Genomic DNA, 14,928 nt, shown 5'->3' with positions numbered 1-14,928 from the left:
TAGATGGACTCAAAATATCAGAAGACATATTTCTGAAACGTTTATTCCAAACACAGGAGTCACCTCCTGCCCTCGTGTTGGTCAGCTATCGGCGTGTTCATGTCCAAATGAAAACAAGAAATGTTCTAAAAAAGATACAGCATAGACAGGCTGTCCCAATGTGGGTGACTCTAATATGTCCTGTGTGCTATCCGTTACTCACCTCTCAAGTTAAAAAAATAAAAATAAAAACTATGAGAGAAAAATATGGTTATTTCTACACTTGAAACCAGAGAAGCACAAACAGAACTGGATTGTAAATAGCTTATATGAACATGGCCGATGTGATTTTCATCACACAGCGACGGATACTTCCAGATACGAGTCCTGTTCAATCGGTGTTTCACTGAAGCAAACGCAACCAAAAACAACCGGAAGGAACTACGCTCAATGATTTGGTATTTCTAGTCATCAGACCCTGTGAGAGACCTCATAGTTTGAAAAGGCACTGCACTGTGAGTTTCATATCCTGTATCAAAAATACGGTTAAATCACTAAAAACCTCTTTGAGGCTCTCTGTATCATATTGTATCTCTTTAACTGCTAGAGGCTGTCATACATGATTTAAAAAAAAAAAAAAAAAAAAAAGGGCGATTACCCCTCCTCCCCTCTTAGAAGGCAAAAACACACAGACACTGTAGGATTGTATCCCTGAGGCGCCGGACAACCTTTGCCAAGTATAAAAATATCTCATAATAAACCATACGCGAGAACCAAAATACACAAAAATCAATAAACTATTAAATATTATAAAATAGATTTCATAAGGGTTAGGGGATGGGGGGTGGGGGGGGGTTGAAGGAAATATCTTTTGGTTTTGTAAAAGGCAGCATCCTCTGTGGGGGCGGGAGAAAAAAAAAAAGATTGTCCTGTACACTTTTTGGGCTTAAATGCTGGCTAAAGATCCAAGTGTTGCAGCTGCCTGATGCCTTGCTCGCCTCTTTAATCACCGTCAAGTCTCCGCAGGCCTGTACGGGTCCCTAGGAAGCTAAAAACCGAAGGGCCTTACTTCAAAAAAAGGGCTTCCTTGGGGTCATGGGCGAGCCCCCTCGCTTCCGGCAGTACGCTCCAGCTGAGAGGTAGAGGGGGGGGGACACTCCTACAACTTGGGGAAAATTACGATACCCAAAGGAAAAGGCCAACGACCTCGGGGAGGAATTCTCTTCCCAAGTTTGCAGTACCTCCTTATTGGTTGACAGGTGCGAGCCATCCGAAGTCTTGTTCGAGTAAGCGTTCCATCCAAAGCGGCGGTCAGTAATACCGATTGAGACTCCGCGTGCCGGGGACGTCGGGCTGCCCGTTCATCCAGATCTCCCTGATGATGCGTTCCCTCTCCTCGAGCCGCTGCGCTCGCTCCAGCTCCTCGGCCGAGGTGAACACGTTCATGTTGAGCGTGCGCTCGAAGCGCCGGTGCCGTCGCGCCGACAGGTCCGAGTTGGCGTCCCAATCCGAGTCGGAGTCGCTGGAGTCCGACGACGAGTCGGCGGCGGGGCGCGCTCGTTTCTTGGCGGCGGCTTGCCGGCGGGGCGGCTGGCAGTCGGTGCGACAGGAGATCTGGACCACCAGCGCGAATAGGGTAAGGAAGAGGCCCAGACAGACACCACAGACAAAGAAGAGAGCCGCCCTCTCTGGGTGGTCTGGCGTAGAGTGGAAAAAAATAATGACCAGAAAAGTGAGTGATATGTGACAGTTACCGCAATAATTGCTCCCCCTTTGTTTCATATCAAATATTTGACTCTCTGGTTCCCTCGACTTGTGGACCTTTTGATATTGCTTGATTCTTTTGTCTCCAACACTAAGGCTAGATTTCTAGTTGTGGGAAGTAACCACATCCCAAAAATTTTCAGGCTATACTTGAGTATTTTTACTGACTGCTTTTGACTGTGATTTCCTGCGTTTGAAAAAAAAAAATCGACTTTTTACTCACTTTGTCAAAATCGGGGGGTGTTTCTATGGCTGATAAAATCAACAGCAGCAACAAAGCAACGTGAACAAGGGAGCATTCACTATGACGGCAATGAAGTTCAGCGAGGCAAGAGTTGCCCGAAATTGTTTGATGTTGGCTCCAAGACCGATTTACGGCGAATGCAATCTGTCTAAAAATAACACAGTCCTGGCATGCAAAAATCTAGGGGAAAAAAATATATAATGGTAAGGAGGATTTTTTTTTCATTCATTATCATAAGCTAATAGCATAGCTAATTTAGCTCTTCGGCGAATGCATAGCATAGCTAATTTAGCTTACGATAATAAGCTATGATAATAATTAGCTTTTTTAAAAAAAATTTTTTTTAGTCTGTTCACAGAGTTGGCAAAGTAAAGCTCTATTTTTGGCTCGAACACTTTTATCAACCATCACCGGCCCATCGCACACGATTATTTGTGTTCCTACTTGAGACGTATGTGTAGGCCACCAGAGCGTTGCTAATGAGGGCCATGCTGGAGCTGGAAGTGGAGTTCATAATGGGATTCATCTCCGGGGTCCTCAAGGGCGCCTCGCCTCCCCCTCTTCCAACCTCGGGATACCTCTCCTGGTCGGCGCTGGTCTCTCTGATGCGCTTCCGATCTGCAGTGGGGAGGAAATGACACAAAAGCCAGAGTCAAAGAACGGATAAGCTCGTTATGATCCTCCAACTCAAATGCGGTCCTGTGAATGCGATGAGGCACATCGAGTAAGTATCAGTCATCGTATTTTTACCACATGTGCTGTGTCGTGATGCCGCCGGTTGGGTCATTGACAGAAAAGCGTGCCAAGTGCTTCCGAGCCACTGAGTCATCCCCGCGGCGTCTGCGTGGGTTGTTTTAATCATTTTGGTCCGAGACGACGCATCGAAACACATGCGCCGTCTTGTGATCGACAAGATAACATGGCACCACCGCAGCAGAAGGAAACTTGACTCAGGCCATTAACAACTGAACAACCGATGTGGGGGAAGTTTGAGCGACGTCCTTCTCGGCAAATTGCCGCATCGGAAGCACGAGGCCACAGCCGGTATTTATTTTACCTGCGTAACTTTGACAGAGAACGGCAAAATAAAGAGAAATCTTTTCACAGCTAGCGTAAACGTGGTCACTTGAATGTTTTAAGTCATGGTGGATGAGCATGTTTTGGCGAAATGTCACACAAACGCGACGTACGCTAAAACTAAACTGACGTTAATTAACGTGCGTCAGACCTCTTATCTGATAAACATAGTTTAGACTGCAATTGCTGGCTAAAAGCGTAAACGTTTCCACCTGGACGTACGGCTGCGGCGTCAATGTCTGCTGATGTGACCAAGAATTCCCAATCACACACACACACACGTGAAGGAAGCCAGAAAAATAAACAGGTGAAATGATTCATGATGGATCATTATCCTCTCATCTCATTTACCTGCAAGGAACTACTATGAAATTAATTTTTAAACGAGCGATAGGAAATGTATGGGTTTCAATCAAGCTAGTGCATGTTTTGGACACACCTCACAACAAAAAAGGCCAGAGCTGAGATTCACAACTGGAATGTCGGACTGTGAGACAGGCCTGCTAACCTCATTAGTAACATTATTAACTAGCCAACATTAGCAGACGTGCTAAGCATTCTCCCATGACATAGATATTTTTTTTATATTCACCCTTTCACGCACCCTGTAACTGTAATGTCATCCAAGATAAGCTTTATGCTGGTCTTCAGGCATATTTTGAGATCTCTTGTTTACACTAAGCAATGCTAACCACCGACTAGTGCGGGGCTGTCATTAATCAGACAGGTAGTATATTTAGAAACCGCTCTTTTCCTCCAGAGACAAAACATTTCATCACGGGACAAAAGACCAGACGAACGACGTGACGAGCAATGCCGGCTGTTCATGTCGACGTGTCGCGTTCCACCCTCATATCCTTACAGTATTCCTCCCGTGTCCCTCTATGAAAAAACGTTTTTTCCAGGTCAGCTGGAAAGTTGGAAAGCGCTTCCAAAGAGGTCAATGGCCTTTCAAGCATGAGGCACTGTCATCAACTGACGCGTCGAGCTCGTCCTTTACATTTGCTTATCGATCATCCTCATCAGTAGTCATTTGTGTTCTGAATGTTTTGCTAGTAGTCCAATTTCTTTTTATTCCGTTTGCTATGTCTCCACCCAAACATTTATGCCCTGATGTGAGACCTCAATATTGTTCCACTTGAAGCCTGAAAGGATGGGGGGTGGGTGGACTGTGTCGTGTTAACTCTCTCTGTGGGGGTGCCACAAGGGTCTTATCAAAGTCCCTCAAGCTTAGGTGTGTGTGTGCAGTTTTACTCACCTGGAACAGCGTTGGGGTGTTTGACTGAAGTCCCCTCAGGAGGGCTATCTCCCACTATGTTGGGGTCATGGGCGCCGGATGGTGGGGAGTACGCTGGCGCTCTGGAGCTTTGTTCCTGGAGTAACTTCTTTGGGACTGCAGAGAAATGGATGCCCGTGCAGGAAAAGGAAGTCGGGCACATAGGAGTCTGGTTAGAATGACAATGTCGTTCACTGCCCGTGGTAAGGATGACAGCGTTTTTGTTACTTAAAGTTACTTATCCAACAACGGAGGAGAAACGCTGAATTTATTTGTGATCATGTGGCTGTTGGTCATGGTTAAGAAACACACTTTAGAGAGTCCAGAACACATTAACAGTTCAGTCACGTTGTCACGTCTGTACTTTGTATGTTTGTTACCAGTAGCTATGCTACGGAAGAGCAGCAAATTACTCCCAATGATAAACCAAAAAACCACGAGGGTACAGAACAGAATATTTGAGCAATGAATGATGACCAAACGTGTCGTATTTACAGTATGTGCTATGATTCACACTTCTTTGACCTAGCGCTATGTTTTCCCGAAACCTACGGCTCCCACCGCCATACACCCCCTTAAACCTCACAGTGTCCTTTGAGTGAGTCAGGGAGTCTGCACCCCCCCCCCCCCGATTCAAAACCACAACGTCGTGAACTATACATTCCCGCCCCTGCTCTCACGTGGGTTCGGCGAGCTGAGCCTCAGTCCAGTCTGTGTGTTTGCACACGCTGAGCATCTGTCACTCGGGACCAATGGTCAATAGAGACAAATCAGCTGTTTCCTGACATGAATTCTTCGAAGGGTTAAGAATGTGTAATACGAATACAGCAAGTTGGAGCTTGTACGTCATTGTCAAAAACCTCCAGCAATGCGAGAGAAAGGAGATTGCAAGTGAGATTTGGAAATCCAGCTGGGGGTCTAAATTTGGAACATTCAGCCACTAGATGAGCTGCTATGTAAAATGTCGCCGTCAACCACGGCATACTTTCCATCAGTAAAATTTTTTTTAAACCAAAAAACAAACTTGTACAGGAGTTGAATGCTAAACTAATAGCGAACATGCTACACAACATCTGTTTTAGGGTATCCTCCAGGGTCAAGAAACTTCCATTTCAATGCCATTCTGCAATTGACTCATCCCATGTGGCGAAACCACACAATATGTCACCTAAATTGGTTACAAAATAAATAAATAAAACAAGAACCTGACACCGCCATTCCTTCAAAATTGGTTGGTACCAACTAAATCAACAAACCCCTGTAAGTGGAGGTGAGAAACGCAGCATTCCTCATCAGTCTGGCATGCTAATCACGGCTCCCAAAGCCCCCACCCCCTCTCGCCACCACGCTGCAACCGTCTTCCACACTACACCTTGATTACAGGCTTCTGATTGGCTCTAATTTGCTGCATATGTGGCCCAGGGTCACAGTTATGACACACCATCGTGTGACACACACACATCCGCTCCAAATACTCACTTTAAAAACAACCGCAGCTGCAAACAAAGCGCTGTGCATCAAGTACAAATCAGCCATATAAAAAAAAAAAAGACTGTGAAAACAATGAATCAATCGCATAAAAACAGCGCCCGTCAGTAGGTGAGCAGCAGCATTTTGGACCAACTGGGGGTGCTTGAGAGAGGACTGTCTGACTCCAAAATAAAGGGCATTACAGTAATCTAGCTGAGATGCATTGATGAAACCTAATTCATACGAATTTATTCATCTACCTCCCACTATACGTTATTTATTATTAGTTTTTTGTATTTATATCCCCCCCAAGTGAAATTCGTTTCCTGCTACAGGCCTGATGATCTCAGCTGTTGATAATCGCCGGTGTTCTGCTGGACGGAAACGAGAGCTTGGCGGCAACCACTTTGAATGGCCGCTGGGCGCGAAGATACCAGGCGGGACAAGCGCGTTCGCAACAATGGCCTGTGTTTACACTGGCGGGGCTCAGCTTTGTTTTCTCTATGGCGCTTTCTCTGAGCCAAAGTGTGTATGTGTGTGAGTGAATGTGTGTATTCGCAGCCCATGTGCTGAGCAATGCAGTTGGGACAAAGCCCTCGTAAGCCAGAGGGGATATAATGCAATATTAAACCACACTACATCCAAAACGAGATCAGACCAAGGCTAACAAATTAAACACACTTTTGCCCACATGTCTACACTAAGCTGGTGGTGATATTTTTGTGTAGGTTTGATGTGAAGAGTTGCCTACAGGACAGTTTCCGCACTCCTGCAGCACAACGTGCAAAAGGCGAACAGAGCAGTCGCGAAAGATTTCTCCTTTAAATTCTCTGACTTTGAACCCCCTCCCATTGGAAAACCTCCAAACAGCAGCCATCTGACAAGCAGCACTTTTGATTGCACGTATTCTAAACGTAAACAAGACGGGCTTTTGTTTGGCGGAGGATAGCATCACCAAATGACCTCAGCGGCATAAACACGGCATTGTGAAAAGTCTGGCTTTTGACATCACTAAACCAAATAGACTGAAAGTATGCGTGTCAGGGGGGGTGATGAACACACTCGTTTTATTCTTGCATTGCCACCACAGAAGACAGTGTTTTGTTCAATCTTCAGAGGACAAACAGTTGTTTTAATACGTATTCATGTGCCCGCACAGTTTGAACAGCCACAGTAATTAATGTACATTTTCCACAGTTGATAGCCCTAAATTAAATTTATTCACGAGAGCCATAAATCGCAATCTAGCTCTTGCCGTTTTGATGTGGCCATGGAAACAATGCTTTGTGGATTTCGGCTCGCACAAAACGGCATCACGTATGCCCCGCAAAGTCGGAACCGGCAGATACAGGACATCTCATAACATTGGTTGTAAAAACACGGACAGCAAAATGCAAACGTACAGCGAGAGGAAATTCAATCTTCGAAAAAAGCCGCAATTAGAATGTTCCAATCTGGGCAGCTGCCATCGAGTGAGGCTCTTAACTCACGCAGAAGTCTCTGCAGGAAACAATCAGAGGCTGTTGGCAGGAAGCTTGCCATGCGAGGAAGTTATTGACGGTGATTATTTGTAAGTGTTTGAATAAGAATCACTGAAAACCTCGAGCAAAAAAACCCCAAAAGATGAGACCAAGTTTTGGCTCATATACTTGTTTCACTTCTGTACAATGTGTAAACTGTAAGTTCTTTATGGAACTAATTATAGCACAGGTGTCAAAGTCAAAGCCATTGAGAAGGTGCACAATTTTCGTGACATTTTTTTGTCGGTTGGCGTGCCGTGAGATTCTTCGAACATGAAATGCTTTTTGTAAGTTTGGGACCTCTATGAGGAACCAGATGCCTAATAAGGGTCTTAAACTCTGATTTACGAGCTGCTTTCCAAAAAATTCTGACTGTTCTTTGGGGAGGAGGGGTGGCGTGGGGTCGGGGCGGGGGGTGCTGCAAGAAATAACTGTCACCAGGCACGACAGAATTTGAGTTTGGATGTCAAAGTCATGTCAGCAATTAACAACAGAGAGCCTTTGGATGAAGACGTCAAAAATTGATTTTGGAGGGAATTCGAAATGTCTTGGAAAGCAGTGGAATTACCATTCAGTGGGAACAACGGTTATCCGGGTGGTAACATGTTAAGAAACTTTAACATCATCTTTAGATGGAAGTGTAACTTACTTCAACCGAATTTTGGCCAGAAAAGTATGCATCTTGGAGGCAGGTGCAGAGTACAAATATATATTAAAAAAAAAAAAATGGGAAGACTGCATAACTTCAAATGCATGACAGACATTAGCAGTCACAGTGTTTCCATTTCTTTCATAGAACTGCACATTATCTACAAATAAATGATATGCAATCTCGTCATGTTCACAAAGGCAATAGAGAGAAACGCCAAAACCCGAGGAATGACCCCTGTGGGACACCACCCAATTTTAAAGCTACGCTGGGATCAGTGTCTGTGTGAGTGCTGTGACGATGGTGAGTCAATCACACGCTACGTTAAAGCCTCCCTCCATATCAAATTGGCCTTGTCGTAAACACCACAGATGACTGGAATAGATTAACCATTGTTCCGGAATAGAGAGAAACGACACACTTCAGCATCTGTATCACATTTTTTTTTTCTTACCCTATCATTTGACATTGGCCTTCGTTATCATTTTGGGAAAAGCCAAGCGCTTGTCTGTCCGTACCCTGTCATTGTTAGGTAATTAGATGAGGTTCTCGTCAGTCCTAACCAGTCCGTGTTGAGTCTGAGCGACATCCTACATGCCTTAAACATCACCTACGAAATATGGAAGTTTGTCACGCGCATGCAATTTCGGGAGGCACGCTTTCGTTCTCCCAGCATGTTGACAGCGCAGGGGGAGAGTTACGTGGTTGGTATAGATTGGCGAGGTCTGGGTTGGTCTGTCATCGCCCTTATCACCACCATGATGCATGCCACTTGCAAAACCCATCTGTCTTGTCACTAGCCGGAAAATACTTTTTATCACTTCTTTTTTGCCTCATTATTTTTTTTTCCATCCAACATTCACATGAGAATGAATTCATTTGTTGAACTGTCACACTGTTGTAGCCCCAAACTCTTAACAGCACAGGCAAGATTTTAACTCAGTCACACAAGCGTAAATCTCATGCGAGGTCATCGTGACGGTGGCTCAGTCTTTCAATTCCAGTTTTCCACTGCATTCATGTGCTGAAAACAAACTGTAACTAGCTTTAGGGCGTGACACTACACATCTGTGTATTCGAAGCCTGCTTTTTCTCTGCTCGTTTCATTTCTCCCGAGGTGACGTTTTAGCTAGCGTTAAACAGTCGCAAGGATCAATGCCAAGTCTCACACACTCGTCTGCACCTTTTGTTTGGGTTTTGACGGTGTGCTGCTGGCTGCTCTAGTGATAACCAACTGTGGAAAAAAAGTTATTTATAGGTCGGCTGCAAAGTACAGCTGTTAGCGTATGAAAGAGAATGGCGGACAGATTAGAGGGACAACGCGGCAAACAAATGCTGCGATTGTGTACAAAGACACCGTACTGTAAATAGCTGAGCGCTGTTTTCCATTCTCGAAGTGCCTCCTGCGGGTCCAACACTTTTGGCATTATCAACGCCGAATTGCTGCTCGTCCGTTTTATGTCCGTCCCCCCTCCTTCTTCTGACCCTGTCCACTTAGCCATGGTCTTAAAACAGCTTGAGCCCCCAACAGATGCTGATCGGTGCCTTGAGGGGTCAAGAGTGGAGCGAGAAGGCGTGAGCGAGACAGACGCAAGCGTGACTGATGGCCGGGCTCCGACAGACGCCGCGGTAAAAGCCTTCAAGATAAATATCCCCTCAACTTCCTCCTCTGGGTCCTCGGTGGACTATCTCAAAGAGGCTTCTTGCACAAGATAAAAAAGACGAAACCAAAGAGCATTGAGGGTTCGAGTCTTCTGACAGACTGTGAAATGCTCGATTGCAAAAGATGCAATTTGCAGCGACTCAAAAGTGAAAGCTCGTAGACAACGGCGGCCTCGGGAGACAGAGCCTTCAAGCCGCTGACATTAAGCGACGGAATAAAAACATCGCAGCAACACGTGTAGACAGAATATAACAATACTCATTACATCTTCTTCGTCTTCTGTGAAGAACAACTAATATTAGCGCTGCACTGATGAGCTGAGAGGAGTTGAGGCATCTCAATAAACACAGGCGGTAGCGTCACAAATTGTTTTACTGGTGAAATAAACCTTCAATCTTGATCTTCATTCTACTGCTGACCATTTTTGATTCAATCTGCACTACGATTCTCTTCAAACTGCCACCGAGGTCTCGAGCGCGCCGGAGTTGCTAATTGCAACTGGATCTTGGCTTCGGGGAGCACATCGCGACTGAGGCGAAACAGACTCACCCAAGTGTACATGAGCGCACGACCCGACACTTGACGCCTGAATTCAAACGCACTGCACAGCACACCTTGCGGACATGCAGATTGAGGCCAGAGTCAGCAGACGCAGAGTGGGGGTGGGGGGGGGGGGGGGGGAACAAGATGACGAAAGGGGAACCACACTGTTAAATGTGGCGTACATTCTTGGAATATTTTGGGGGGGGGGGGGTTCATGGAAAAATCCAACTGAAACCCAATACAATGCCGTACGAAACTTCAGAAATGCTTCTGAGTGACAGTGACTTCAGTTTTACATGAGCAAAATCTGCTTCCCCATTCCGTTTAAGTACGTAGAATTAAATATCCAAACTTTTCCTCCACTGAGCAGAGTGCTGAGAGCTAGCCTGCGTGCCTGCGCTCGGTACTGCCAAGCCTCGCCGTCCTGTCATGAGCCCGACTTGTGCTCCTTGGGGATTTATTTGTTTATCGGCTACAGATCTGCTTCCAAATGTAATGGCTTCTTTCTTGGCTTCATTCTTAGCAATGAAAGTCAATCGGAGAGTTTTGGCAAGATCCTGCTTGCAGAAAAAGACAAAAAAAAAAAAACCCGAGCTCAATCAATTCAGTGAGGCTGATAAATACAGTGCGGCCTTTCTTTCATTCAAATGGTTCGCACAGGGTCAAGGACATTCCAAATGCATGAGAGTGTGGAGTAAAAACGAGAGAGGACCACCCAGATGAGGAATAAAGGCTGACCTTTATGGGGCAAATCTCACATCAACACTCAGCGAATACGTTTTTTTTTTTTTTTTTTTTACTAGGTGAACGAAAGACACGCGAGACTCACAAAAGGGCACACATGGTTGCAGTCTCGCCGAGTCTTCAAAACCTCTTCCAGCCTTTGGACCTTTACCAGGGAAGAAATCATTTTGCTTCCCTCCATTCAGTCCAGACTCTCTCGGGGGGGGGGGGGGGGGGGGGACTCTTTTGGAAAAGGCTCGGATTCTAAATGCACGTGCGTGTTCGTGGTACAAAATAATCATTGTTGATATCTTTATCCTTTGGCGCAGCTCTGTGAGCACGGCGGGGTGGGGCGGGGGGGAGCACAAAGGCCTCCCCAACAAATTGGCAGTCTGGATTTGCTTTATTTTGTGGATCTTATAATAGAATTTGCTTCAAAACCAAACACGCGGCTGGATAAAGGGGTCCGGAGTCGGGGATTGAGGGACGGAAAACTTCCCATAATCACAAGACTAACGACGCTCAAAATAAAATACAAGCAAGGAGGTTTAAAAACTCAAGGTGACCATAAAACTTCCTCCTCCATTGTCTTGTCGAAGCAAAAACGAACCGCAGGCCTCATTCGGGCTGCCCGACTCGTATGTTTTTGGTGGCCAAATGCCAAGATCCAAATAGAAAGCAACTCGCTCGAGAGTACGTGAGTGCAATTGTCGGGCCGATGCCGCAACTGATCAGCAACCGACTTGGGTAGGCCGGCTATGATTAAAAACACATTCAACGAAAGAAAAGCAGTAAAGCATTTTTTTTTTTCACGGAGGGAATTGGTCGTGAGGCCCGACATTTGCCAAGTAGACATGTTTGAGAAGTGGGATGTCTTTTCAAGCAGTGGTCGCCAACCGCGTAGTCTCGCTTCTAAAATCGGTTTGCGAGTTGAAATCAATCAACAGAATCCGCCAATAAATTAAAATGTAGAAGCAGTAAACAGCAATCGTAACAAGTTGGCCAAACACGCAGCCTTGACTTCCGAAGATGAAGCCATTTTGACGAGAGAGGTTCCTCCCCACGCCGACGCGGAGGCGGAAGCTTTTGTGAGCGGCATGTCGTCAAAAAACGAGGCACAAGACAAGACACCCGCTGAATCATTTACACAAGTCACGCGCCGAGTGATCGATTGGAAAGCATGAAAAATTTTGCGCGGCCTGCCCACGTAAACACTAGCCCCTTAGCCGCTAACAACTAGCCATTAGCAACAACGCTCACGCCGTCTGGACATAACTTAAAAATTATTAGGGTTTTACATCATAAGGTTTATTAATCATTTCATATTGGTCAATTTCTTAGTAGTTCAATGTTTTATTTATTTACTTACAGTAGAATAACAGTTTGTAAAATGTTGATCTCTATAATCATTTTAGTTGCCAGGACCGGTGCTTTAAAACTGGTAATTTAAACGCAATTAAAGAAATATGGTTGCCAGTCCGCGACCCTTGTCACAACTGGTCCGTGACCCCCCCCCCCCAACCCCCCCGCCCCAAAAAGGTTGCCGACCACTGCTTTAAAGCATTGCTTTCCATCCATGCTAGTATCCTAATCCGTTTTCTTCAATACGGCACATATTTGTTAGCATCATGAAAAGTCCCAGACCCTCGCGTTGCAATTTTGAGCCCGCTTTTGCCGGGTACCAGTCGCAGAATTGTTGATGTCGCGTCGCATAACAGCACGCGGCTAAGCACTGACAACCATAAGACGACGAGTGCGGCGTACCGGCGACATGGCAACCTTCAACACGCACCTCACGAGCAGCAGAAACCTCGTAGGTATCAGGTTGCGGGCAGGAAACAGATGGACTGCTGCTGAGATGTGGACGGTGGGGGGGGGGGGGGGGGGCAAATGCCATAGAAGGCAAGTGAGAGTGACTCCCTCATCTTTTCATCCTCAGCTGGAAGGAAGAGGAAGAGTGAGGCAGCCGTAGTGTTCGGGGACCAGATCAGAGGCTCCTTGCCAAAGATCGCGGTGATGGAGTTGGCTGGGAGATTTTCAAACCCGGCACGACGCAAGTGACTCGACCAGCAGCCTATTCGAGACGACCGTGTCGCATCCAGTTGAGTGACGGAATATTTTGCAACGTATTTGGTGGCTTCCGCCTTGACACCTTCGAAAACAAGTTTAGAGAAATAGCGAGGCAAGATCCGACGAACGCATTCGGGGACAGCGGTTACTACAGTGGACATCTCATTTTTTTCAGGTTACAGCTTGCATGGAAGGGTTAAATGTTTCAAGAGGATATACATGATTATAATATGTTGCTTCCTGATCTCTCTTCTTAACGTCAAATCTGATTAAATATGTAGCGAGTGGCAAAGATATTAGCAGCACTTCACCCGGATACTCCCGAGAAGTTTCAAAAACTTTGGCGAGGAAGATTTATTTTCTCTAGACCACAAATTTTGGTACGGAGACGCTTGAAGCCAGTGTGGTGGAACCGTATCCGATGAAGAATCAAGAATATACAAATGACAGGGAAGGGTGGCAGGAGACAAAAAATAAAATAAAATAAAAATACTCAACCTCCAGCAAGTTTTTGAGGGTTGGAAGCACATCTGCTTTGGCTATCACCCCCCCCCCCACCCTCACCCCCACTCCCCGCCTCCCTTTTCACCTACCCAATAACTTCAGCATGGAGTATTTTTAGAGAAAAAGACCACGTCGAAAAAAAAAAAAAGTACAGAAAGACTTTCATGAATGCATGCTGAGTTTCAGAACATATAAAACTGGAAACATGAGAACGATTTCTCCCCCCCCCCTCCCGCCCCCTCCCAATTCCAATAAAGAGTCGAGAAGAGGGCGGTTGGAGCAGACACAGCTACAGTACACGTTTAGTCGAGTGCCAGGTTCTACTCCGACTTGCTAGAGTAAATAAAGCGATTTGATGCCGCGGTGCAAATGGGCGATGACGGAATGAGTGCGAAAAATGTGAGGGGAACGTGAGCGGGGGGGGGGGGGGGGGGGGGTATCTAACGTGGGGTTCTTGACAAATTACATGCAGTCGAGACGATTTTGCCGTACAAAGTCACTTTGCCAGCTGTTTGGTGCGTGCCCAAGCAATAAGAAAACCGGCGGGGGGGGTAATGTCGAAATATAATGCTGTATTTTAAAAAAAAAAAAAAAAAGCAAATAAAACTGACCTCATATGAAGGAGAAAAGCCCCCACAGTCGTCAAGAGAACAGCAGTGAGTTTGAAAAGTCTGAAAACGTTCCACTCGAAGCATTTTGGATTTCACACAGCTTTCTAGTGGACAACAACGCTCACATGCATCTACAAATATAATTCGGTAGAAATACTCACGCTTGAATATGGCCTACGGTTAATTGATGGTGCTACGCAAGAGCGATAAAAACAACAGATTGTCTTTCCTCACATACTGCTTTTTTTTTTTTTTTTTTTTTAACACAACTCAAACGTCAGCCTTATCTAATGCCCAGACACGAGTTTACATGCTATTGCCGCAGCCCTGGATCACATCTGTGCGTGTGTCAATGTGTACGGGCAGGACAGACACGGGAGAGGAAAAAAAAAGACAAAGTACAGAGCGCCATTCTCCACTGTCACGTCAAAATTAATCTGTGGAGGACATCGCGAGATTAAGAGCTAATCTGGGATGATAAACGCAAGAAAGTTTATATTCGGTTTTAATCGAAATGTGCTCATCAAGCCGACGATGTCGATTCCGGTTCTGGTATCTGCGCCGCCTGCCTTCTCGTCTCGTCTCGTAACCTCAACCGCAGTCTAATTCATAAATTACTAACAAAGCGTCCCTTGTGGTTTGGGAGGAATGAGGATTTGCAAGAGTGCGCGCCGGACAGGGGCAGAGTCAACTGGTGGGAAATCTGGCTCGTGGTGAGAGGAAGGCAAAGAGGCGTCACTAAAAGGAAAGCCACGTGTTGACAACACCATTCGCTCAGCCAATCGGACCATTTTTTTTGTTGTTGTCGTTTACACATCCGCAATATGACCTCGTT

General features: G+C 45.8%; 1 protein-coding gene across 1 annotated transcript in view; it reads right to left on the bottom strand.

Annotated features, from left to right (window-relative positions):
• Window positions 1-17: 17 nt before the first annotated feature.
• Window positions 18-14,928, bottom strand: part of LOC147185644 (protein eva-1 homolog C-like) — a 38,563-nt gene continuing 23,652 nt past the window's right edge. Inside the window, exons 6-8 of the mRNA XM_086104179.1 lie at window positions 4,323-4,457; window positions 2,432-2,605; window positions 18-1,676 (exon numbers count right to left, since the gene is read on the bottom strand). Of these exons, the coding sequence (XP_085960305.1) occupies window positions 1,291-1,676; window positions 2,432-2,605; window positions 4,323-4,457 (695 nt within the window). The 3' untranslated portion in view covers window positions 18-1,290. The remainder of the gene's footprint in view (window positions 1,677-2,431; window positions 2,606-4,322; window positions 4,458-14,928) is intronic.

Source organism: Hippocampus guttulatus, chromosome 23 (assembly GCF_054856545.1).
Source record: "Hippocampus guttulatus isolate MCC_2025c chromosome 23, RoL_Hgut_1.0, whole genome shotgun sequence".
NCBI classification, from domain to species: Eukaryota; Metazoa; Chordata; class Actinopteri; order Syngnathiformes; family Syngnathidae; genus Hippocampus; species Hippocampus guttulatus.
This window is presented reverse-complemented; position numbering and strand designations above follow the sequence as displayed.